This window comes from Platalea leucorodia (assembly GCF_965183815.1).
Source record: "Platalea leucorodia genome assembly, chromosome: 3".
Lineage (NCBI taxonomy): Eukaryota > Metazoa > Chordata > Aves > Pelecaniformes > Threskiornithidae > Platalea > Platalea leucorodia.
This window is the reverse complement of record NC_138825.1, coordinates 102,212,585-102,240,376: the sequence shown is the minus strand read 5'-3', so window position 1 is coordinate 102,240,376 and position 27,792 is coordinate 102,212,585. Positions and strand designations below refer to the sequence as shown.

Here is a 27,792-nt window from a genome sequence, read left to right as displayed (position 1 = left end):
CAAATTAGAATTCTAGTTATAGGTGGCCATTCTGGATGCTATATTTAATTCAAATTGTATTTAAGGATAAGTTTCAATTTCAGTTTTTAATTGAAACATTGGCTCAGATGTATAGGTAGCAAGACAGAACTTTAGGACTTCTCTCTAAATTTAGACACAGCATTTTATTCAGATGCTGAAAATCTGGTGCTTCCTAATAAAAACCTCTTAAGAGTGCTATGTCTAAATGTTTACATTTCCTAGTAATACTTTTTTTGATAGCACTACAAAAGCAAACAAGAATGAGGATCTGTTGTACTAGGCATTGTACACAAACAATATGTTAGATAATTCCTGACTCAAAAGCTTCTGTTTAAACAGACAAGATAGATGTGGGGGACAAAAGAGCTTTGATGTGCAAGTAGATATGATTGTGTGATGACAGAAAAGGGTCTGTTTGGACTCTGTGGGAAGGCTAATGAATTTAGGGCTAGCAAATGGGTAGAGGCTCAGTGACAAAAGGATAAGAAATGATTAGTGAGGAAAGAAATGAAGTGAGTTTGAGTTAATTTGTGTTGTCCGTATATGCTTTTATAATTCTGCATATCCATTCAACATTGAATGTTTTTTTTTTTCCTTTTCTTCTTTTTAGGAAACAAAATACAGTAATTCAGGTGGTGAATAAACTTGGAGACTTTTTGTTCTCAGATGATGTATGTGAAACAACAACTCATGTAGTTACAGGGAGTCCTCGTCGTACCTTGAATGTTATGCTGGGAATTGCTCGTGGGTGTTGGATTGTTTCTTATGAATGGGTAAGAAATATTTTTAAATTTTACTACAGAATAAATTAAACTTATTTTGTATAGCTGAAGTATCAACCATATAACAATGTTTGTGTCCATGCTATGTACAGTGGTGTAATGTTCAGGTATTCAGGCTTACCTAGAGTTAGCTCAATTAGAGGACATTTGTCTGTGTGAAGCTGTTACCATGACTTTGTCTTTCAGTACTTCATCTAACCAAAGTATTCCTGTGTTGTACCTCAGCAGGTATTTTAGAAATGCCTGAAGTCTTATCTCGTGGATGAGAAACTCATGTCACATGCATTATTTTTGGACAGATTAAATGCTAAACAAACAATTTCTGCTTAACATTAGCCAAGTCACATTATTCAGATTGAATTTTTTATATACTGATTTAATATATTTCTACTGTGTTCCAAGACATGTATTGTGTTCAGCATTGGTAAAAATGAAGGGGAATTGCTAGATATTTTGCTGCATAGTGGGAAAACTATAAAATAGCAAAAAAATAAGGAAAGCTCTTTGTAGATGAGTAGATTGGAGACTTTGTGATTTACAGAAAGGGTTCCCAGACATCCAGATCAAATAATCACTGTGTATCCTCAAAATTTCTTGTGGACTACCACATAAAGTTACCAGACTATTACCATAAAGACAAGATAATCATGAATTGCTGTACTGGGTCTGGCTGGGATGGAGTTAATTTTCTTCATCATAGCCTGCATGATGCATTTGTATTAGACTGGTGACCAAAATGGTGGTGATAACCCACCAGTGTTTTAGCTATTGTTCAACAGTGCTTACACAGCTTCAAGGTGTTCTCTGTTTTTTTGGTCAGCACCCCCCAGCAAGTAGGTCAGGGGTGCACGAGAAGTTGGGAGGGGACTCAGCTGGGACAGCTGACCCCAACTGATCGAAGACATTTTCCATATCATGTGACATCACATGATGGCTCAGTTATGAAACTGGAAGGCCTTTTTCCAAAGCAGCCATTGCTCGGAGACTGGCTGGGCATCAATCTGCTGGTGGGAATGATTACTTTTACATCATTTGGGTTTTTTTTTTTACTTTTTTTTCCCCCCTTCGCTTATTAGCTGTCTTTATCTTAACCCACAAGGTGGGGCTTTTCTTGCTTTCACCCTTCCAATTCTCTGCCCCAGGCTGCTGGGGCAGGGAAAGAGTAGTGACCGGGTGATGAGCTTACCTGTCAGCCCAAGGTTAAACCATCTCAATTGCTCACTGTGTTAATACAGATTAACCACTCAGTCTGACATTGCAGATTACAGGTTTTCAGCTTTCCTCGTGTTTCCAGAGCTATAGAACAGCTGTTTGGAATTTATATGGAAATAGCTCATCTTATACAGAAAAGGGTTGTAGAATAACTTTAAATTTCTTGGGTTCCTTTTTCTTATAAACACTTCGTTGTGGGGATGAAAACAAAATAAACTCCTGTTGCCTTTTTGTTTTCAAGATGTCTGGCACTTACCAGTGTGGATCTTGTCCTATATGATATACAGGTAGTTATCTGAAGAAGCTGTTATGGTATACGTTGGAGCTTTCAGTTCTTGGTGATTAATTTCCCTTGGAATAAAGGGGGTTGCATCTTTGGTCACCTTTACGATCCAGTAATGTGCCTTTGTGGCAAAAAAAGACCAATAGCATCCTTGGCTGCATTAAGAGGAACATGTTTGATCAGGGGATTTGGACAAGACAATCTCCACAGGTCCATTCCTGCCTCAACTATTATATGATTCTATGTGTCTATGAATGAAATACATTGAAAGATCTGTCCCACACTTAGCTTTGTATGGAGTTTTAAACAAGTAACAACATATTTGCTGTAAATTACTTTCTCATAACAGGGTAGTCAAACATGAAAGCTGTATATTTCCTTGAGAAAAAGCTTCGAGTAACTACTAAGATAGCTAAAGATGTAGATAACTACTACAAAAATCCAGTAAAATAGTTTTCTATCTTTGTACACAAGGCAGTATTTGGATAATCAGTATTCTGGCAATTGCTGTCCTGGAATTTCATTGCCCATTTTACGCACTGTGTTTCTATGAACTAATCCGTGGTGAAAACATCAACACATGCTCTTCATAGACCAGTATTGACTAGTAACAATGCCAAATTTTCTCCTGCTGACTTACAGTCTACCTTTTACACTCATCACAGGATCATCTATATCCCTCATATAATGCCAATAAGTTAAAGGGAATTGTTCCAAGGATTAGTTTGTTCCTGTAAGTACTATTGGATCAAATGCTGAAGCTGTCTTCACTCATTTTATCGAGCTGCTATTTAGAAAAAGTTCTAAAGTTACTAGGAGAGCCGCATGAGAAGAGAAAAACTTCAGAATTCCATTCTCCAAATCACAAGTTCGTTCAGTCTTATAGTATCTGCTTATCTGTGAATATTGCTATTTTTAATTTTCTTAGAACTGTGCTTAAATCTTTCACTGAGGCTGGGTACAACTTTGTGCATAGATGTCTAATCCCTCAAGTAATTAAGTAATTTATTTCACTGAAAGAAAATATTGCTTTGAACTTTTTAAAAAATTATTTCTTAAGCTGGTTAAATCTATGCATCTTATCACATAAGAGCATTATTTTTTTATTTCTAATTGTGTCACTGGCATAATTTTGCCATCTTTTAACCCAAATTCGTTAACTGACTACTTTAACTAGAGAAGAGAAAGCTGAAGCCTAACTTAACCATCATGAGGAATTTTACAGAAAATTAGTCAGGAGAATTTCATTTAAGCAAGCAAAATAATATTTTCCTTTTATTGATGCTACAATACTGAATCCTTTAAAAGCCTTTCTATACTGTATTCAATCCTACCATAAGTACTTTCATTGGTAAAACACTTCAAATTGATCTTTTTAAAGATGGATGTTGGAGAAATATCAAATTTACCATTAGACATTTAATCTTCATAGCACTCTGTTTACATATTTCAGGTTCAGTTATTCAAGTACAAATACCATATGATCATACAGTGTGCTAGCTGGATAGGTAAGAGTCCTTAAATAATGACTAGTCAAACAGTGTTTTCAGACCTTTGAGAAGCTGATGTTTGACATCAATTTTCCTACATGGTGTGAATAAAAGAACATAGCTGATATGGACATGCAAAGGAAAACTTTGCACCAAGGCTAACCTTATAGCTGTATAACCTGCAGGACACTTGTTGGTGCTCCATGCCATACAGGTTGCCTCTTACTGAATTATATAAAATAGTCCATACTTGAGGATGGAGTAACAGAAGACTGATCAACTTGATTCTAGAGTCCAAAGCCAATTGAAAACATTCTTTAAGGTTGTAAGAAGTCCACAGAAAAATTATGCTTTTCCCAGTCTCTTCTTCCCTCCCTATTTCCTCCTTTCTTGGGTCCTCCATGACCAGCAAGACTTCATTCTACTAGAATCTGATATGTTCTTAATATCTCAATGTTATCAGCTGTATTTTCCTAACTTCTGATGTTCCTATATCTATCACTCATGCTTGATCCATACTGTACTGCTTTATCATTACATTTTAAGCTAAATCATAGAATCATAGAATGGTTTGGCTTGGAAGAAGATCATCTAGTTCCAACCCCCCTGCCATGGGCAGGGACGCCTTCCACTAGACCAGGTTGCTCAAAGTCCCCTCCAACCTGGCCTTGAACACTTCCAGGGATGAGGCAACCACAACTTCTCTGGGCAAGCTGTTCCAGTGCCTCACCACCCTCATAGAGAAGAATTTCTTCCCTCTATCTCATCTAAATCTACCCTCTTTCAGTTTAAAGCCATTACCCCTTGTCCTGTCACTATGTGTCCTTGTAAAAAGTCCCTCTCCAGCTTTCTTGTAGGCCCCCTTCAGGTACTGGAAGGCTGCTATAAGGTTTTCCTGGAGCCTTCTCTTCCCCAGGCTGAACAACCCCAACCCTCTCAGCCTGTCTTTATAGGAGAGGTGCTCCGGCCCATTGATCATCTTCGTGGCCCTGCTCTGGGTTTGCTCCAACAGGTCCATGTCCTTCTTATGTTGTGGGCCTCAGAGCCGAACGCAGTACTCCAGGTGCAGTCTCACCAGAGCAGAGTAGAGGGGCAGAATCACCTCCCTTGACCTGCTGGCTACGCTTCTTTTGATGCAGCCCAGGATACGGTTGGCTTTCTGGGCTGCAAGTGCACATTGCCAGGACATGTCGAGTTTCTCATCAACCAACACCCCCAAGTCCTTCTCCTCAGGGCTGCTCTCAATCAATTCTCTGCCCAACGTGTATTTGTGCTTGGGATTGCCCCAACCCATGTGCAGGACCTTGCACTTGGCTGTGTTGAACTTCATGAGATTCGCACGGGCTCACCTCTCCAGCTTGTCAAGGTTGCTCTGGATGGCATCCCTTCCCTCCAGCACATCGGCCGCACAACACAGCTTGGTGCCATCAGCAAACTCGCTGAGGGTGCAATTAATCCCACTGTCCATGTTGCTGACAAAGATGTTAAACAGCACCAGTCCCAGTACTGACCCCTGAAGAATGCCACTCGTCACTGGTCTCCACTTGGACATCAAGCTGTTGACCGCAACTCTCTGAGTGCGACCATCCAGCCAATTCCTTATCCACTGAGTGGTCCATCCATTAAATCTATGTCTCTCCAATTTAGAGACAAGGATGTCATGCAGGGCAGTGTCAAATGCTTTGCACAAGTGCAGTTACAAATCTTTTGTCACTGCACACTTGAAAACTTCTAGATAGCTCTTTCTTCTCAATGTAAACACTTCTATGTTCTGAAGTATTTCAGCTTTTCTTAGTCCTTTTCCACATTCTAAGGAACTGTTGAATATGAAGATATTACTGACTTAACAAGTAGTTTACTCAAGAATAATATTGCAAATCATAACTTGTTTTTGTCCTACATGAATTTGAAGCATTTTTTTAGTGTTGCTATGAAAATATACTGGTTGAAAATTTGTCTCTGCCAAAGTCAGAAGCAAACTTTCCGTGACTTAGAATGGAGAGCTCTTGCTTTTGTGTTCATGAAAACTGAATGTTTTAGTGAGTGGTGACCTAATTATTTACTGCAGGACCTGTTCATGAACTCTGTATCTAATTTTCTTTTTATCTAGGAAAGTAGATATGATGCCTTTGTACTCAATTCCAGAACCATGATAGACAAGCATTAATCCATCTTTTGTTAAGACAAACAAAATTCATTTCTAAACAAAATTCTGTAAATACTACAAGGATTGACAGAGGTTGTTACTGTAAAATTGGCCTGGAAAATGAAATGGGATTACTTAATCATAACTAATCTTTTGGGTTTATGTTTTAAGCTATTTGGGTTGTTTGCCAGTTAGCCTTGGTACAAACATCATTTTGGTACTATAAGGACATGATGTACACATTATACAGCATGATACATCTGTTCCTGCTCAAGGTTATTTACGAAGAAATTATTTTCATGCAGCATGTCTTTAAGAATTGTATTAGAAGTTACAATTTTTTTGGTTTAGTTAAAGTTGATTTATACTGTGATTAGAAGAGAAATGGCTTGGATTAACAAGTTTCTTTTATTTGCAATAAATATATACAGCTATAAGTATAAAGATAACAGATTTCAATATTCTTATTGCAAATTGTAAAAAGTAATTGTAAAAAATATACGCAGGTACCACTTAAAATTTATAACTTAAAATTCTAAGTTGTAGTCTTAACTGTATGTTTTTAAGAAGTTACTATACTTTTCTTAGCTAAACACAGCAATGCATTATTACATTTTGAATATTTTTTTAAAGGTCATTGATTTATTAATACACTTATTTTTAGGTTTGGTATGATATAATGACTATAGAAATTATTTTCTCTTTTTGTACAGCTGTTGTATTTTTAAATATTTGGTTGTGTTTTCTAAAAGTAAACATAATATTCTTTGGATTTTTATAATAAAGTTCAACCATAAGTTTGAAGATGTGCTGCTTTTCATTATCAACAAAAAAAACCACTGTTCGCTTCCAATAGCCTGCAAAATTGGACACCTCCCCTCACAAGTAAAACACCAGTTGCCACATCACACAAAGCACCAGCTTTTGTAGCAGTTCATATACAAGGTTGCTTGTTCCCCTGAAAGTTGTCAAGCATAAGCTACTTTGCACTAAAGACTATAGAACTTGGTTTTGATAGCAAAATTAGTTTCTAAATTTAGTTTGCAATTTAGTTCTTGTAGCAACAGATTTGGGGCAAAGGAGCCCTTTACAGAAAGTTATTTTCCTACAATTAGACCATTTTATGAGATTTACATTACTAGTTTATAATCAGTCTGTTCAGCTTAGAATCTTGTTTAGTTAGTGAGCTGTAACATTGTAAAGGATAACTTTATCATGCTTGATGTCTATTTTGCCAATTTTTGTCTAAGGGGAACATCTCATAGCACTGCTTCCTAAATTTCATGAGGTAAAGTTTTATAGTTTAAATTAAAGCTAATAATATATGGATTTGTATGGCATCTTCCAAAAGAATAAAAAAAATACAGAATATTTCAGTTAATTGTGAATCAAGCATGGGAATAATTTCGCGCACTGATGAAATTCAGCTTGTTCTAAGGTGAATGATGACAACACTTTAACGGTGCATGGCTGTGCTAACAGTAAGAAACAGACATCATCTATTTGGAATGGCTAGAGAACTATTTAGGGAAATTGTGACTGCCAGAGGTAGAATTATCCTAAACACAGGGATTTACTTTCTAATAAATTCCATATCCCATTTTGGGTATATATGTGCACTTGTTCACTTCATACTACCTGTTGGTGTAGGAGCAGCAGGGTATTGGGGGTTGCTGTGGTTTTTAAGGTTGCATGTATGAATTGTGCTGTCTCTCACTAGTGGCTAACAATGCTTTTTTTGACTCATATTTAAGGCGTGCCAAATGGCAACTACAGGAACGATGTTGTGAAGCTCAAATATCTGTAAAAGGGGAAAGTTGTTGAGTTGTGTGACAGTGGACAAACTTGGCAAAGAACTTACCGGTCTTTTACCTACATGAGAAGCTTTATGGCTCAGCTCACAGTGATGAAGCCAATGAGAAAAATTAACTCCTCTTCCATCAAAGTGTGCTTCAGAATTTAGACTACCTAGAAATTAGTAGGAAAATGCCCTTTACACAACTCAAGGGCAGAGCCATGGTAGGAACTTCAGTCTTTTTCCATTTTCCCATAAAGACGATGCTTTTACGACTTGAGGGATAGTCTGAACACTCTTTGTGAGGGTTCTGATATTATAGTCTACCAGCTGCAACTTAGTATGACAAATTGTTTTGAAGAATGGTTTAGAAAATCAACCCAGGAAAAATGCTGGATGGAGCAGTTTTGGGAAAGTTTTACAAAAAAAAAAAATATTAAAAATAGTGTATTTCAGAAACTGAAAATAGAACCGTTTCAAGTAGGTTTTTTTCTGCTGCTCATTTTGTGATGGCCCTGATGGGAACAGAAGTCTGAAAGTAGTCCAAAATGTTAGGATTGCTAGTCTCCAAGGATCATATTGATCCAGCATTTCAGAGCTCAGTTGAACACAAATTATCATGTTTTTTCCAGAGAGTCAGTACTCTGCACTGTTAGCAACCATTTTTATGCTCTAGAATTTGATGTTGACAGAAGAGGATACCGAAGAGAATGAAATTGAGCTTTTCATCTTTGCAGGCTGATTTATGTATGTAATGTGGATTATATACAATAGTTGCATAATCCCAGTCAGTAGTAGGGGTTGATACTGGTCCAATATTGTTTAACATCATCACTTATGATCTGGATGATGGGGAAGAGTGCACCCTCAGCAAGTTTGCAGGTGTTACAAAATTGTGAGGAGTGTTTGATACACCAGATGGGTGTTCCCATTCAGAGGGACCTTGACAGGCTGGAGAAATGGGCCAACAGGAACCTCATGAAGTTAAATGATTAACTGAACCAAGAGAACAGAACTAGAATAGCATGACTTCCCTTTTTAAATCTTTACCCTAATTTATGTCTTGTGATACAAAAAGTTGACTTTTCTAATATCCTCACAAGGTTTTAAAATTTAATGTAGCTATGCATAGAAATATGACTTTGGTATTTTAATGGTTTGTTTTAGTTGTAAAATTTGTATCTTTCTTATTGCTTGATTTTTCAGCAAATCATTTGATTTGGGTAAATGAAATATCAAACCAACTATTGCAACTGCACTGTTACCTCTAACCACACATTCAAAGAGTTTGTTATTTTAGAAATTATAAGAGTTCTACTTACTGCTTAATTTATTTTAGGTTCTGTGGTCTTTGGAATTGGGCCACTGGATCTCAGAGGAACCATATGAGCTTTCATCCAGCTTCCCTGCAGCTCCTGTAAGTTTAATGGCCCTTTAAGCTTGTGAACCTTCTTTTGTTTATCTGGAAAATGATTGGCCCTCTACATAGGTTTTGTGAACAAGAAGGCCTACTAGAAAAAATATTTTTTTAAAGAAAACACTGTAAGGAGTTATTTTCTCCTTCGTTCACTACTTTTTGAAGCGTGTGCAAAAACTTTGGTATGCATGGAAAATGCAAAAAATTGGTTCACTAGTTAATGTCTGAAGAAACTAGCTTCTTCTTTAAGTATAAATGTCCTTTAATGTATTTGTGACATATTTTATTTCTATCCGTGCTTGTCTATAACCTGGAGAGGCATGTTATCACCTAATGGAAAAATTATTCAGGTGATGGACTCAGTATTTTCAGTCCAGAAATGACTTTGGCAATGGAAAATTACTGTGGGCTTCTAAAACTACCAAGTAGGTAAAATGAAGGATTTTTCCTGCCTTTAATGATCACTCTCAAGTACTGAATTGTGAACTAGTGCAAAAGCGTGTATGTGAGGGCATGGTGTATCTGTGCAGACCCAAGTGTACCTGCACTTCATGTGTTGTAATTGATTAAACAGTAATTTTATTTTGGTTTTAAAACAAGTAGAATTCTAGCAGGTTACTAGTCAATCATTCTAATAGTTTTGCCAAAAAAGGTTTCACAATTTCTTTTATATTGTAGCAGCTAGTTAAATACATTATCATCTGCTACTTGTTTCTCAAAGTTTCATACGGGCTTTGAAGAAAGAACATTTAATGGGGTTTGAACTTTATTTTTACTATTTTATTAACTGTTAAGAACTTATTTTTAACATTCTTTCTATAATTCCTGTAAATTTACATGTTCGAGATGAAGACTTTATTTCATAAGTTGCATGTTTTCAAAGTGTAGGGAAACTGTAACAGTTATTCTGAAATCAGCCCAAAGAAATTAATCATCCATTATAATGTAGTATTTTTTCTAAAAGGAGAAAGTAGTTTTTTTTATATAGCAAATACATTAAGAATGGTAAAGCTTAATGTGAAAAATAAATAAGAAGCATGTTCTTTTTTTCCCCCTTTTCTGTATTGGTATGAAAAAAAGAACACAGTACTTCAGATTAAGCAGTTTTGAGTTTTCTGTTTCTTCTCAGACTACCTTGTTTAATAACCAAGTATGCTATCAGTAACAATCTACATAGTGTTCTTTGGAAGTGATTGCTGCTGAGGTTGTTTTTTAGATCCTGTTTACAGTTTTTACTCCTAAAGCAGAAGTAAGGAGGGCTTGAGAGATGGTGAGAAGATAAAATTGAGGGAGGTTATGGTTGTGCTGAGAACCTGAATCATTTCTGTTTGCAGTGTGCTTCTCTTGCAGAGGAACAAAGTCAGTGTCCAAGGTGATATTTTCATCACCTTTCCAATCATCCCCTTCTCGAGTCATTCTGGTTTCCTACTGTAACAGATATCTTAAAGATACAATTATTATTTGAGCATGAATGGTGTTTATATTCCCTTTTCTTGTTATTTCTTTTCTGCTGTGTAAGAAGTATTTAGAGAAAATGGAAGTGCATTCTAGTTTTATATACCGTTTATTTGATTACAGAAAGGAATTCAAAGACGGGGTTATCTTGCTGTTATGTTTTAATTGTTTGTACCAAGTCCAAAGCAGTTGTTGCAGCCTTCTTTTTCCTATTATTGCATTCCTTCCGGAATGTCCTCCTCTCACTTCACTTTGGTGTTTGCAGTTTAAGCCATGCAATCTCATTTAGATAAAAAGTCTTTTAAAAACATATTCACTCTAAATTTTTACATTTGTGTTGACAAATGACTCCCTTTTCCCAAAAAATGAAAAAGTCTAATTAAACAATTGATCCATTCAATGTCTACATCAATATCTTCGATCACTTTCCCAGAATAGTCATCAAAAAGCCTTAAGCTTTATAAAGACTCTTTTCCAGCAAATCGAAACTAGCCATGCAATATTTAATTATTCTTGTCATATAGTGTTTTCTTACTAAAATAATGAAGGTTAATGTCAGCCAGAAGTTAGCACTATTTTCCTTTGCCAGGGTGAGCATTCATACTGTGCCAGATTCCATCATGGGTTTTAAGACATGCTTCCCCCCCTGCCCCGATTATTGGGCTGGATATGCTTACTATCTCAAATATTGGCAGTATTTTCTTTACTTGTCTGATTAAATGCAGTGGAGCAGGAAATACAGTAATCTAGACTCAGCATTTCTATTAAATTTCATAGAATCATAAAATATTTTCGATTAGAAGGGACCTCTGAAGGTTGTCTAGTTCAACACTCTGCTCCAAGGGACTTGTCGAATTCACCCTCATGGTAATAAATGAATAAATTAAAAATAAAATCCAATTCCCCCAATTGCAGCTTGTGTTTGCTGCCTCTTATCCCTGTCTCTTGTCCTATTGCGTTGCACCTCCAAGAAGGGTCTAGCTCTGACTTCTGCATGTCCTTGATCAGGCAGCTGCAGACAGCAGCAAGGTCTCCCCTTTCCCTTCTCTTCTCCAGGCTGAAAAAGGGCAGCTCTCTCAGCCTCTCTTGGGATGTCGTGTGCTTCTTGGTATGTCTAGCTCCTTTACTAGTTTGGTGGGCCTCTGCTAGACTTGCTCTTTAAGACATTTCTTAGAAATTCATGAAAGCAATTTTATGAAGTATTTTTTTAGTTTAGGATATGTTTATCCTTACAAGTTTGCTAGGATAAACAATAAAATACTTACTTAAACAGTAATCTTAAATACATTCAGACTATTTTATGCAACTCTTCAGATGATGACTGTTAATTTACATTCATTAGGTTTATTTAAAATCAGATCGTGAAGTAATATTAGAATTATTTTTTGTCTCTGCTACACTTTAGTAATGCTGACACATTTTCAGTGAAGAATGGTGGTGGTGTGAGTGGTGGCATACTCTCACAGCAGCTTTAATGACTGTCAGTATGAAATGAAGAGTTTTCTTCCATCTTTCTCAAAATCATTTACTGTTTTTAAGATACAATACCTTTTGTTAAGTAAGCCTCCAGAAATGTTGTGTTTGGGGTTTTTGTTTTGTTTTGGTATATGTTCTTGTCTTGTAACTAATTCAGTCATCTGCTGAAATTAAAAATTTACCAAATAAGGCAAAGACTAAGCATGAGAATTAAAACCTAAAGTTCATTTGGGGAAAAATCTGCACAAAATTATTTTGTGTGATTTATGAAGAAATATCTTCTCAATCAGAACTGCAGTGTACAGTACACAATTTTAAAGCATATAGTAATAAAAAATTAAAAAAGCAAAAATCACCCAGTAGAGTAATTTATTCACATTCTGTCATACATTGAGAGCCTACCTACAGAGAATTTCTAGGGAGAAGTCCTAACCTTACTGAAAAAAACCCAATAGTATGACCTTAGATAACTTTAAGATTTTTTTTTCTTGTTTTTAAAATGTAGTAATTTGTGTCTTAAGTCATGAACATAAATTTAATTGTATCAAAGAACATGCATATGTTTTTCAGTTAGGTTATTTTTACAAAACATATAGATGTACTACAGCACCAGGTGATAACTCATTGTCATAGACAACCGGACATTTGGTGTTAATGCCGTTGTCTCGGTTCATAAAATACTGATCAGTTATTTTACAGGTAAATGACAAGGAAAGGAAAAAAGTGCAATCTTCATAAAAATATAAAGAAACACATATTATATTGTAATTTGCAGGGATTTTTGTAACTTAAAGATAGTGACTGTAATAAGTACAAACTGAAAGAAATGGTGATTTTTGTACACAGTATTTCCCAAGAATAAATGCAAAGTACTTAAATGCTATTTTTCCTCTGTTAAATAAAGTAATACAGGCTATTGGAAAAAATCCCTGAATAAATGTAAGACGTTGTTTAGGAGACTGTGGGGGGAAAGAATGTATTCTTTAACTATAGTATTGAGCTAATTACAGGACAATTTTTTTTTTATGTACATAAAAGGCAAACATGACACAGAGATAAATAGTTCTAGATCTAGTTAAGTGTTTTATATTAGAGTAATGTTTAAAGTTCAGTGATGAGGCAAAATGCATACTTCTAAAACTATTTTAGGTCTTCTTCACAGTTCCAGTTATTTACTAACACATACATAACATAAATGATCAGTAAAACAGAGTCCTTAAATTGTCTGACAGCTTCTTGGATGTTCTTTTTATTCAGTCATTTGGCCAAATCACTGTTATACCAGGTTGATGCTTTAGACTGTGTCTGGCTGAATAATACGAGCTTTAGCTGATCAAGGCTATTGCAATTCAGGAATTGTACTGAACTGATCCCTTCAGAACACTAGTGCATGTTTTCTGGGCTTGAAAATGAGACAAGTTGCAGATGTGTGTTTACATGCTTGGCAAATGAAGTCTTTGAAGACTATACAATACATAATTCACATAATGCAAAAGCATTTAGAAATCTGCTGGTCGAATCATCATAGTCGTGGCTTTGAGAGAGTATCCTGAGCCTTTCCAGTAGTACCACTTGATACCGTTGAACTTGTTGTTGTTCTGTCGTAATGGATAATACATTCCGTTGAGGTTAGAAGGACCACATGCATCAAACCACCATCCTGCAAGACAGAAAGCAAAGAAAAACATCAGCAGATGAAAATGTCAGCACAGGTAGTTTTCGCAGTAGTATATAAGGAAACTTCGTTGTCCTGAAATGAAAATCTAAAACCAGGTTTTCATTCTTATGATTTGGAAGTGTCGGTATAAAATATGCCCCTCAAACTCAGCAAGGAAATGTATTTATGTATTCAGTACATATTCTTGAAGCTTATGTAATACACAGTAGTTTAAAATTGAGAAGGGAAGGCCTTCAACCAAGCTTAATTTACTATTGATATCAAACATTATTGTTGACTGTCTCAGGGCAGAACTTGACTTGAACTATCACAATATAGAGTCTTCTTTGGTTTTTATCTACTCTTTGGTAAATTCCTGTTCTTCACAGATTTAAACTCCTTTCTTAATTGTTTTTAGAGGATTAATTCAGTTATCTGTTTCAGTTCTCTGTGCAGATTAGTTCAAAACCTCTGTGCTGAAACTTGTTAAGAAGGAAAAGGAGAAAAAAGCAGCCCAAACTTATTTTGTATCCTTGTGGTCCGACCTGTTAGTGGGTCATAAGGAAAATTTATTTTTGTTAATAAGACAATATTTTTATACTTCTGTTATGATGGTGATAATGTGTGTGTTCTGTTTTGCAGGGCAGTAATCCAATTATCCTTTTGGATAAACTGAAGCTGTCTTTTGTCTTGCAACTTGTACTATAGGGAAACAAACCATTGCTTAAGAGATAACAGGAAGAGAAGTCAAATTTACAAAGCAGTTGTTTACATTTCAGAATGTGGAATTCTAGATTGACAAATTATAAAATGGCTTGTGTGGTTCAAGATAAAAATACCACCTAAAACTCCAATAACTAGTGAACAATCATTAGAAAAAAGTAGATATCTCATATATGTGGTGTATCATAAATTTATATATTGCCATTTCATAATTATGCTGAAATATGCAATTAAATATTTGTACCCTTCTGCAGCATGTACAGTATACAGCAGCTTTTGGGGTTTTTTTCTCCTCTGAATAGTTAGGGGACAGGTTTGTGCCTAAAGAACCAGGAGCCATTTCACTGACCAACTGAATCTCTAAAACAAGGGAGTTAAGTGTTTTGATCTCTGGGACTATGTTATCTCATTCCTTGGAAGAATCTGCTGTTGCTCTGGTTAGTTCCACAATTACAGACTTTCTTGTACCCCAACTTGAGAGACTAGTTTTTTTTCTCCAGTTTTAACTTCTTTTGTTTTACTTTCACTAGCCTTTGTCCAATGACAAAATACTTCATTTGGAGTCACCATGCTAGCACTTCTATCTGTTTTGGACTTCTTCAATAGTCAAAATTTACTGTCAAAATTATCACTATTTATCTCACAGACAATTTCAGTGCCAATAAAAATAGGAAGACTGAGAAACAAAAAAACATTCCTACCTCCTGTTAGCATTTGTGAACATTTGCAAATACATTTGTCATTGTCTGCATCCTTTGTGCTAAAATCATTTCCTGGTTGGCTTATACTACTTATTTTGCCCGCTGTCCCAGTAAGTCCTTTAAGGTAGATCCTGTAGAAGTGAGGAATGGAAAAACAATTACTACGTGGAAGTTAATGGTAGTTGATCTGCAAAATAATGATGGAATAGTTTGCAATAAATATCCTGTTCAAATATTTCAGTTCTGTTCTGGCTAATGTACTGTTCTAAGCTGTTTTGCAGCGTAATGTTTTTATATGAGCGGAAATGGTCAGCACAATATTCTAATGAACAGCCTCCACATTTGTAGAGATGACGGTTTTGTTCATGTCATATTAGAAGAAAATGAGAGCAGGCAGAGAATAAATCCTGGAATTTTTCATATATATCATGCATTTCTTAATACTGTAAGTACATTGTGTGCAATTTTTTTTTTTAATTGAGTTCAAAAGCTTAAACCAAAACTTTTTTGATTCCTACTTTGCTGTTAGCACAACATGGCAATGTAGCATTACAACTTTGCATCTGTATGAGATAATACCATTACCTGAACTACTAATTACCAACTAGTAACTGATATTTTAGGAGTTTCTCAATATTTCCCTTTCCGCTTTCCTAATTACTCTTTCTTTTCACACCCTTCATAGATTTATTAGTATTGAATCGTAGAATCATAGAATCATTTAGGTTGGAAAAGACGCTTAAGATCATCGAGTCCAACCATAAACCTAAGAGTGCCAAGTCCACCACTAAACCATGTCCCTAAGCACCACATCTACACATCTTTTACATACCTCCAGGAATGATGAGGTCATTAAGAACAAATGAATTTTTATTCCTTTAGGTTTCAAAAGATCAGCTCATTACAGATTTTCTCAAAAATCTCTTCCAAAAAGTTAAATATTCTGTTTTTTCTTAAGGTGAGTTCAAAATTCTGTAAGTCAGTTTCTAACATAAATGGTATTAAAGGTTCCAAATATAATGTATGAGCTTAGGCTTCATGTTCAAATATCATTTGAAGTCTAATGTAAGCAGAGTGTTATTCATTTATTATTATTAGTATTCAATTTTTAAAAGTACAGCTTAGTATAACAGAAGATGAGAGGCAGTGGATGTAAATTAAAATGAGAGATTCTGACATGGCATCAGGAAAACCTTGTTCGCCATGAGAACGGACAAGCAGTGGAACAGGTTGTGCAGTCTCCACCTTTGGAGGTTATCAAGACTCAGCTGGATAAAGCCTTGAGCAACCTGGCCTGACCTCATAGCTTTGAGATGACAAAGTTTGACTCAAATGAAGTCCAGTCTGATCTCAATTTTTCTATGAATCTATGAAATGTCAGTTTTATGACCCAACTCATTATCATTCATAGAATCATAGAATCATAGAATTGTTAAGGTTGGAAAAGACCCTTAAGATCATTGAGTCCAACCGTTAACCTATCACTGCCAAGTCCATCACTAAACCATGTCCTCATTCCAGCATTCAGAATGTGTTAATGTTTTTAATGTAATGAAAGTTGCTCTTAATTGAATACTTTCTTAGCTTTTTCTTTTTAATGATGTTAAATATGTTCTTTAATCCACTGCATCTGTGATGCATTCCATGTCTGGTTGCATTTTAAAATAAAGTATCATCTATTTACAGACAACCATCTTAGTTTTCAGTAATTATTTTTTAATATTGTAAGTGGACAAGGGTAATGACCCATTTTGCAAAGGTTGCCTTTATAAGTATTTTAAAGTATTACTTTAAAAAAATCTCTGCTGTAGATTCTGACTGTTTCCAGATGAAAAAATATTTGCTTTGGAGTTGAGACAACTGTATACTACTAAGGCATTAAGATCTAATGTTTTGGGGAAGGGAGATGCTGATAGTTGCACTGATTTGCATATAAGACTTGAGTTGAAGTAACAGCATCAGTTCTCTCGAGTGTCAGATTGACTTTGTTTACAACAAATAGTTGCTAGAAATCTTGGAGAAATTAATCTAAATTTAGGCAATTTTTCTGCCCAGTCACCTAAAGCTCCATGAATCTGTAAGATTCTTATAAAGAAACATTTCCTGGAGCATGTAGTAGGAAAGCATCTGTCATACTCTGGAGTCTCTAGTTTATTCTGTAACCAGTCAAACAGTATCTACTGCATTTACAGAGAGCCTGCAGAATGAAGTATGAACTGCCCATATACTTCAGCTGTGGCTGATACTGTTTCAAAATGTATAACACTATGATACTATTTAAAATGTATAATACAATGATAATATTTATTTATATATAAAGTATTTATTTTAAATGTGTGTTATTTCCTATTTTAACCAAATATGGAAGGAGAAATTGTGAAGCTTTATGTTTTACAGAATGATGGGAGCATCAATAGTAGGTCCATTAAAATCTGGTGTTTAAATTGACAAGTTTGTAGAGAGTGAGACTGGACATTTTCTATTAGCTTCATTTTCAGAAGTACGAGCGTTATTCTTTGAGATTCCAAGCCAGTGGGTCATGCAAGGAGAAGGCAGCATTATCTCAGTGTGCTCTTCTTGACAACAGAACAGGTCCTACTAGCCACTGACTTAGGTGGAAAATCTCCTTGCAGTACTGTTCATCTTAGTCATCCACCTTCCAGAAATGTATTTATTGCCTGGAATCAGGATTTGATAGCAACTGCAGACAGGTTCCTATTGCCCTGAATATTGTGCACTGCCATCCGCTATATTGGCAAGTATGTACCATACCATAACATCTCCTCATCTTTGTGCATCTTGTGTGTTACACTCACCCAATGTGCACTAGTAAAATATACATTGCCTCCGCTGGGAAAAAAAATTGATTATTAAGACTGAAAAATGGAGCAAACATTATTTTCTGAGTGAATTTTTAAAAAATCATAATTGGTATGAAATAAGGTCATGCATCTACACAGTCTAGAATGATCTTTTTTTATTCAGATCTGATTTTTCTGCTTACCTGTATTTTAGTTCCTCGCTTGCTAGAGAGAAGTGGTCATACAGTGAATACGCCTCATTTCCTTCCCAGTCTTTCAGGTGTATTTTAAGAACGTAACGCTTCTGATTAGTCAGTTGAGAAACAAACTCATTTCCCAGCCAGTACTCCCCAGCAGGATCACCAAATCCCTGTAATTCAAGTTGTATATTTAAATAGCTTTGTTTTGGTCTTTTTGAGTTTGAAATGATCACTTTATCAGTTTTTCAAGTTTAATAATTTTCAATCTGTCAAAAATTTACTGCGTCTGTGAGGGTTATAGATCTGTAATATTTCAAAAAGTTATTTTCGTCAAAGATGAACTCGGGAATCTTAAATAGAAATCAATATTACTTAGTAGATTTGGAGCAGTTTTTACCGTTGCCACTAGAAACACAAATATAAATAACTCCAAAAATGTAGATGTATCATGGAACAGCTGATTAAAGAAAAGTGAGGTTTCTCTTTAAAAACAAACACCGCACTTGCAAGTCTGCTTAGGCAAACAACGTATACTACTCTGACATTTCCTAAATGAACATCTAAGGACAAAGACAACTTCTCAAACCTGCTTACATTCTAAGGATGCTATTAATATAACTTTATTATATCAGATTTCAGATAATAATAACTAATATTAAGGCTTCAGAAAACATTGTTTACCATCTTGTACTCTTTCCACGTGCGGTGAAAGTCCACACTGCCATCTTCACGTCTCTGAATAATGGTCCAACCTCCTCCACCAGTTTCCATGTCACAATAGGCCTACCAGAGTAAGCATGAGCATAAGTGCATGCAGTCATGGGAAAACAAAAACACAAAGCAGGTACTTTGCATAATTCTATATAGTGGCATGTTTTAAAGTGTACAAGTGCAAAATGTGTATTCACCTAAAATGCTGTTTTTCATAGCTTTCATACAAATCAGTTGTGGTTGTCCACAAATAAATGTGATTCCTCAGTATATATTACGCTTAACAGAATACAAATGACACCTTAAAAATAGCTGATAGCTGGTATTAAAGGAAGAAAAAAATGAATGTAGCTTCTGATTCTATACTTCCCTCTTGCACTAATATTTTTGTGAGTTTCCTGATGAAATATTTCTCCTGAAAGATGTTTTCATTTTTCCAGCTTTTTTGTGAGAGATCCATTCAAATTTCCCATGGTTTGTCAGAGTTAAATTCAGGCAGTGTGCAATCTGAAATATGTTTTTATTTCCACTGTCATTGTCCAACACCTTTGCAGATGGTCTGACCCCAAAATAAAATCTAGGTGTAGAACTATTATTATCTGAAAGTTAAATCTTGATGCCATGTTATTATATATACAGACTGCAATGAATATCTTATATTCTAGAGCAAAAAAGCAATGACTGTAAGATGTTTCCAAATATTCATAAATCATCTTTGATTTTACCAAGTTATTGCTAAACATTTGAAAGGATTAACACATAATAGGCAGTTCACTGAACTCAGTTTTAGAATACCAAATAAATGCATCCTGGCACAGTAAAATTCAAGTTTATTGGTGACTTGTTCAGTCAATCTTCTTCTAGATTAAAGTAGAAAATGACTGAGTTAAATAGAATTCTGATGTATGTTCACTGCAGTGTCAGAGGTAAAAGGTATTACTGGGGGTGCCAATATACTGAGGAGATGCTGACGGAAAAAAATCTTTTGAAAATTTAGAGAGAATTTTTGAGTGATGTTTAGGAGACATAGGGGATAACTTAACAAGAAAGTCTTGTGAATATGTGAATATTTAGGACCATTTTTTTTGAGAAAGGATTTAAAGTTGTTGCATCTAATTCTGCTTTTCTGAGCTAGCAGAACTTAAATGTACATGTGTGAAGTCAGTGGAGCTAAGGTGGTGTAAAACAGTATAATGAAAGTCAAACTGAAATCAGTATCTATTTAAATTGCATGTTCTTACCAATACTAACTTTAAGAAAAATCTTAAATTCCTTGTACAAATATTCCTGTTTGGAGAGTTCACAGTTAATGCTCCAGGCTTTCTCATTTGGAAGTTTAAATTTTTTTTACCACCCTCTGCCAAGATACTGAAGTTCTGAGTCTTTTTCAAAATTATTTCACATCTTTGTGAAGTTGTAGTTTGAGTATTAAACTACATTAACTTCTAATCTGTATTCTAGATCTTTCATCAATTAAGTGAAGTTGTTGTTTGACATTTCAGTGTATGGTTTCTAACTGCTGTACTTCATGGTTGCACACTTGCTCCCTTGAACTAGCTAAAAAGTGAAAATTCTTTTTACCAGCTATTATGTTAGCATCATACAGTGAAATGTTTTGCTTTCAGGCTTGACCGGCAATCCAGAACCCTACCTTTCAAGCCCTCACATATGCAGCTTTGCTCATGAAATCATTCCTTTGCTTTCCAGACCATTTCCCTAGAAATCAATTCTCTGACTAAACAAGATGAAAATACCTACTGTAAAACTAGGAACTTCAAATTTACATACACACTTGACTTTTAATTTGGGAAAGAATAAGTCAATGAAGAAAAATGGCAGTAAAGATTACAGAAAGAAAATTCATGAAATAAGTTGATCTATTTTTATTACTTTTTATTAAAAATACTTAAGTGAATTATGTATATTCATAAGTCATTTTAAGGATGGAGATAGGCTATTCAGTAAAATGAAGATTAAGGAAAGGATTTGCTTAGTTTAAAATCAACACAATAAATTGCTGTGTCAGTCTGCAGAGGGAACAATTTCTTCATGATGTATGTGAAAGATGAGGGGAGAGGAAGCATTTATCTGGACTATAACCTCTTTTTTTAAAAAAGCTTCATTCTCCAGTAAAATGATATGCATATGAGGCTTTCTCTAGCACTCATTACTAGAACAGAACTCTTCTGACCTTTCAGCCTAGCCTAGGTTTTATATTCAAAACGAAGAAATGTAACATTTCATAAAACTAGTAAAAATAGATACCAAGATTAGGCAGGCAGCAGGAGTCTTCAAACAGATGCCAAAAAGAATAAAGAGATTAGCCTCTCAAATTACAACAAATTGGCAGGGGGAATATTTGGTTTATCTTGCGAACTGCTTCAGTACTTACAGTTCTAGCAGCTGTAGCACTGAGAGCTAAGGTCAGCTGTTTATATTTTTCACCTTCAGCTAAATATCAGCACTGTATTTTTGAAAATGCTGTAAGGTGTGTGTAACCAGAAGTAGTCCCTTCTCCAAAGACTATAAGCACGTAACCTGTGAGCAGTCAATTTGATGTCTTCGCTGTCTACGAAGTTGACTTTCAGAGCAAGTAATTTTTCTTCTTTTTTCTTGTACGTTAGGATATTTGCAGTTTTCAGACCTACTTTCTGAATGGTAAGGCTCTGGCTGAGTTATCAGGATGAGTTTTTATACCAAAGCAAGTGCGGTTGCCACATCTGTGCAGTTTCCCTTCGCATCACTTTTGGCTATTGTCTGAACACTTTTGAGTCATGATACCCAATGACTTTGTATTCAGCTGTCTCTAGCTCCTAGAGATGTGACTAGATAAGAATTGTGGTCTTAGTTTCCTCGTTCTGGAAAAAATAGCTACACACGTGGTTTATAATGTAATTTAACCTAATACCAGTTACCAGTGAAAAACACAGATGATGAGACTTCTGAAATTCACAAAAAAAACCCCTCATCTCACCTCTTACTGTATTGGAGAAGCTAAACATACGCTCTTTTTTAATGCTTGGGGTTGGAAACAATTTGTGTATGTGTATTTTAAACGTAAGGTCCATGGCATGGGCTCCTTTTGAAATGACTAGCTAGTTGTCTGGATGATCACTTTTTAAGAAAGTTACGCAAAACCATTTTTGTTGGTAAATTCAAACTTGTCCAAATCACTTTCTGCAAGCAAGTTTTGGTTAAAAAGGCCTTGGCTTGGAATGTGTGTCAGTTCTGGGATGAAAACTCAGCTCAACGGGAGTTGGAATGGGGAAGAGCTTAGCCTCTGCTTCAGCCACTATTTTAAGATTTGGGGTAAGATTTTGGTAATAGTTGTGGTAATGGTTGAGCTAATATATTCGGGTCATCCAGACTCAACTATTCTGCCTGGTTAAGAGCAGGAGGTTAATTGGTTCAGGTAACTGCTGTAAACATGAAGCTATTGACTTTTCATGGGTTTGCCTCTGCCGTTTTTCCTCGTGTCAGCAGTCTTGCTGTTTTTCCTCCGTGCTTTTAAAAGGACTTAGCTTTTGTCCTGGTGCAGAACAGGAAAGCTTGAAAGCTTGAAAATATAAATGGAATGAAATAATTGTTTTCCTCTCAGCTCTCGTATGCAATTCTTTAGCTTTGGATTATGATGGGAGACAAATTAGTAAAGTGGGATCAGTTACAGATTACACAGAAGTTGTTTATAAGCCTGTTGGGAGGTCAGAAGGTGTTACAAGAGGAAAAGACGAAAACATAAACAGCAGTGCAGCACTTTTGGCAAATAAAAAAGGTCATTCTGTTTCCTGGTCCCAGTGGCCATCCACATCATAAATAGTTGAAAATGGTGTAACGTGTTGATTATCCCTAAACCTTCACTTCCCTTGACAATTCCTCTTATGCATCTGTATTTGTATAAAAAATCTGCATCAGATTAAAACTTTAGTCTCTTACTTTTTCATGTCATATAGTAAGTAAAACCTTCGCTGTCTTTTTAAGTGTCTTTTTCATTCTATCTGAAGTGGGCAGAATAAGATTAAAATTCTTTATTATTACTAATTTAATTAAATTATTACATTTTAACTACTTTTTTTTAACATAGTCATTTGCCAAAATGGGTATTTTTGTTAAGTGTTTTAAGCCTCCACGTTCAAATGTAAAGCATTTAATATTTTATAGTCTAGGAAATTTGCGATTGTACTTTTGTTTCAGGGATACAATATTTTGGGAGGTTTCAGTTTTGTAGAACTGTACGTTGGTCTGGCTTCTCAGATCATATAAATTACTTAAACATTTATGGCTTTGAAAATGCAGTGTTAAAGTTTATGACAGAAATTTTCATTCTGTAATATGGTTGTGTCTGCTTTTAGAAAATATTCGTGCTCTGTGTATTATATTTGATAATGAAATTAAAACCAAAGGTAAAAGCTTGAGACAAGTAATATTAAGAGATTCAAGGAATGTAACCCTTCCTGAGATATCTAACAAAGACTGCTGCAATCTGTTACTTTAGAGATGCAGTAGCTTGCACCTCCTTTAGCATTTAAAATTGTGATCATAGATATCTATGCTATTTAAATACCATTCTGCTCCATGTGTAATAAAACATTTTATTGCATGTTATGTAACTAATTTTCTTGTGAAACAGATGTATTGAATATAGACTAGACTATTCCAAAGAAAAAACAGCTGCTTTTTTTTTTTTCCCCAGAAAGGCAGACTGCAGATAACATCATTTCTCTAGATGATATCTGCAAAAATTGCAGGTTTTATGTATTGTATTTTATAGATCTTACCCAAACAAATTGCTTATTTCCTGTAGTTGAGAGCTTTGTAAGGGTAAAGATCACAAAGTCTGGCTTGGGCTAGATGAAGTTCTGGCACTTCAAAGAGTAGTCACTGGTGAACTTACTTAATTTCTAAACCTTTGCTACCAAAACTTGGGGAAAAAATGCCTTCTCTGTCAGAGTTTTACCAATTGCTTTTCCACATGTGCCCTCATTTTTCTTTGCTTTTGTACATTTTCTGTTAGGTTTTTTTTCCCCCAAGTATTTCTGATATAATAAAGTAGAGTCTTAGGAATTCCATAAAATACTTCCTTTTTTGTAAGGAAATGTCGACAATATGAAATTATAAATTAAAAACATTAGAGAATTATTTAGTGTTTGTCTAAGAAATATATTAAGCACTTTTGTTTCTATTCAAATGTCCCTTAGCCTCCTCAGCCTGCTGTGTCTGAAAAGCTGGAAACAAACATTCATCATTTGAGCCCCACTCCTCAGAATGGTCACTGCAGTTTTTGGTTCTTTATCCTCACAATCCACCTGGGACGTTTCTCCCTTTCAGATTTTATTGATTGTTTCAACTAAATTATACTATCTGAAGCTTTATCATTTTCTTTACTTCAGTAGGTGGAGCATCTCTGTCAGGCATCCAGTGTTTCATCCACTGAGTGCCACTTTTAGCTCAAGGTCTCTTCTATAGAGGTATGGTATACTGCTTTAACTTAAATTGACATTGAAGTTCATTTCAGGTAAACACATAGGGGAAAAAATATCCATAGAGGAATTTAAACTGATCTAATGAAACCACTGCAAACTCACCTTTTATTTAAATCCGAGCAGTATTTTCCAGGAAAGTCCTCTCAGTCCAACCCAGTGCCAGTTGTGCTGATCTAATTGCTAATCTAATTGTTACACAAATACCCTTAAAACTCTGCATAACAAAGAACTGGAACCCATACATGAGTCCAGTACTAGTAGATTGCTTACATGAGTACACATCCATGAGTGCTCTTCCATGCCCCTGATTTTACCTCCTTTGGCCACCTGAAGGAACTTGGGCATATGAAGGAACTAAGAAATTATAGGAGACAGGAGACTGCTGATCATGCAGAGCAATTGTGTTGGAGTTGGAGATCTTATAAAGAAATTACAGTACTATATTACTTTAACTGTGTTAATTATGTGGAAACAAAGAATGAAATTCTGGCATGCTGAAGTGAACAACAAAATGCTCATTCATTTCAACTGAGCCAAGATTTCATGTGAAGGACTTTTTTCTTCCTGTGAGATACTCAGATCTATAAGTGATTAAATGCTCATAAAAAAACATGGTAAGTAATAAACTTCACTATTAACTAGCCTTTAAAATAGCATATTTACCAGATCAAATAACTTTTTAACATGCAGTATGCCTAGGTAGCACTTTATAGCCATCCTACCTTCTTTTCTTGTGCAGTGTTTGGAACTGTTAAAGTGTAGATTCCACTTGTTGTCAGTCCAGATTTGAAAGCTTCAGCACAGTCTTTGAAGCTGATTTGCTCCTCTTTAGCTATGAAGTTGTTCTTAGCTGCTAAAAGTACAATAGAAATTGAAGGCATTAAGCAGAGATGAATAGAAGTTACTAAGAAGCAATTAATGATGTAATCAGCTTAAAGCTTTGCAGTTCTGAAAAATATGCCTGGTCCTGAAAGAAATGACAGATCAAGGTATTAATTATGTGTGTTGTTACTTTATATTATTTAGAGATGTTATTCTGATATGAGCATGGTTGCTTGATAGGTTGAAAAGCAATACTTATTAATATGTTGAATAAGAAATCAGGATATAGCATCTCATTCAGTTGAACAGTTTCTGCTTCCATTCATTGCCTTTGCTGGACTCTTACATGCATTACAACCTCTGCATGCATTAACTACTATTAAAAAACATATCTAACTAGCAACTGATTATAGTAATAATGACCTTTGGCCAGTACTCTAAAATTGTGAAATCTAATAAGAGTTATGATATCTTTTATAATACAGCTGCCTGGAATAACTACTCTTACAAAGTTTTAGCTTGTTTTTTTGCCCCTGTGCTGAGCAGCAACAATGTTGTATGTACCAAGCTGAAGCTTGGTAGCTCACCCCAACCCACTAAGGAAACATCCATTCTGGAATTCATTTGTGTAAAAACTACATTTTAATATGCCTAAGCCTTCTTGTTTTACAGAACAATCTAAAGCTCATCTTTTTGTTCAGTTCTTTATTAACTATGGAGGTTGGAATTTCCTGGCATTTCGCCTGCTGACTGATATTTCATATTTGACCCTTTTGAGGTTGGTTCTGTGTATTTTCCCTTTTAATTTAATCTAACAAGCATAGCCAGTTAGTACAAAGTTTTAGGTGCCAAACAAGTATATGCTTATATTACAGTTGCTTATTATGTTCTTTTTAGCTTGCTTATTTGTTATTTACCAGTTTACATGCTTTGCCTTAAATATAAAAATAACACGTTCAGTGTTTTAATTGCTTTTCCACACTCTATTGTTTGTATACTGTCTTAGAAGCTTTCCCTGCTAATTTTGTCTTTTTGGCAAACATTCATTATTTTTTCCACTCTGGGTTTAACAGTGTTGTAGCCAACATGACTTTGACTTGTTTACTTATTTGTGCACTATCACAGCAGATAACATCAGCAGGAACATGTACAGCCTTGGTAATAGTATTTAAGGGGATAGTGTCAGTTATTAAAACAAAAAACTTGGGATTTACTTTGTTGAGAAAAACATACAACAACATTATTATTTAGGACACTACTGAAAGCGAGGACTTCCAAACACCCTTTTCCTTTTTTGTGATCCAGCTTACAGCAATGTAGCATAGTCCATCTATATTCTTTTAAGTTGTAATGACAACTCTTTTAAAGTTTTCCTAGTATTTAATTTTAAATCCTTTTTTTAGAGATTCTGTATGCTTGTGTATTTCCACCCCTGAGAACTTTACAGGCAAGCATGCCAGATTCTCTACTCTTTTACACAGAACAGCTATACCTTCCTTATTTGTCAATGTTCTGTACCAGACATGAAATTCAAGGTAAGGAATTTGTTCATTTGTTTAAATCCTGTTTAGCCATAACTTTCTGCTTATGGTTTGTGTGGGTTTTTTATGGAGCATGTGAATCTGCATCAATTTGGAAGCTATGCTTGGTGGCTATGATTTGTTGCAGGGCTGTCAGGCATTTAGGGGTGAGGTTATTGCCTATAAAATTTGCTAGGCTGAGGGATTTTTAGGATGAATAGGGAAGCTTCAGTGAAAGACTGGAGGACTTCTGGGAGTACTTGCTGCCCTGGGCTGGTGCTTTCTGTTGTTTGGGGCATACATAGGTGCTAAAAAGTGGGCCAGTGCTGATTCCTTTGCCTTTAATAGCCACTATAATTTGTCCTTTCTTTGATCAACTCTATCTGCGTAGAGCAATGAGAGGTGGCAGAAGCAACCTTCGTGAGCCAGGAAGAAAAGCTACAGGCCTACATCATTCAGTCTAACCTAGATACATGGTCAAGGAAGTGTGTATTGCCAGATGAATGAATGCCATGTGACATGAATGATATTTGGCATCTCTGTATTTTGTTGAACCACTAGAGAAGTGGGCAGGCAAACCAATATAAACCACAGAAGACGAGCAAAATGTTGAAGAGAAACCACATAAATGTTGTGGTTGTTCCCCCCTCCCCTGCCCCTAAAAAACAGGCTAGTTAGATGCAGAATTTAAGGAAAAAAAATACCTACTTTTTGAGAAGCAGAAGTGTGGGGAAACTGGTTGTAAGATTTTATAGGTAATAATGTACACAAATTAGGGAATGTCACTCAAATGATATAAACATGTCTGCTTTTACTTACAGTTTGGTGTAGATATCATAGTAAGCAAGTTATGAACAGTCTCCATCAGATCATGTTGCTGTTTTTGCAGAACAGAGTTGTTTACTGTAGCTGTAACTAACTGTTTTTCTAGTTCTTCTATAATAGAATTCTGTCTGGCTACTAGGACTTGAAGCTGATCTTTTTCATCTTTTATTGACTTCAGCTGAAGTGTGTGCTTGTCTTCCATCTCAAGAACTCTTTTTTCTAGAAAGCTAAATAAAAGATTACAATTAGGCTCCTCAGAAACAATTTGAGCTGAT

At 35.4% G+C, this 27,792-nt stretch overlaps 2 protein-coding genes across 3 annotated transcripts in view; one reads left to right on the top strand and one right to left on the bottom strand.

The window, feature by feature from the left end:
* Positions 1–27,792, top strand: part of MCPH1 (microcephalin 1) — a 129,886-nt gene that overhangs the window by 40,022 nt on the left and 62,072 nt on the right. The window contains exons 11-12 of the mRNA XM_082305802.1: positions 632–794; positions 9,069–9,146. Coding sequence (XP_082161928.1) covers positions 632–794; positions 9,069–9,146 — 241 coding nt within the window. The remainder of the gene's footprint in view (positions 1–631; positions 795–9,068; positions 9,147–27,792) is intronic.
* Positions 12,333–27,792, bottom strand: part of ANGPT2 (angiopoietin 2) — a 44,899-nt gene continuing 29,439 nt past the window's right edge. For both annotated transcript variants that reach the window (XM_082305803.1, XM_082305804.1), the window contains 6 exons: positions 27,512–27,744; positions 25,073–25,203; positions 18,841–18,942; positions 18,163–18,329; positions 15,159–15,289; positions 12,333–13,737 (listed from right to left, as the gene is read on the bottom strand). In XM_082305803.1, coding sequence (XP_082161929.1) covers positions 13,577–13,737; positions 15,159–15,289; positions 18,163–18,329; positions 18,841–18,942; positions 25,073–25,203; positions 27,512–27,744 — 925 coding nt within the window. In that variant the 3' untranslated portion in view covers positions 12,333–13,576. The remainder of the gene's footprint in view (positions 13,738–15,158; positions 15,290–18,162; positions 18,330–18,840; positions 18,943–25,072; positions 25,204–27,511; positions 27,745–27,792) is intronic.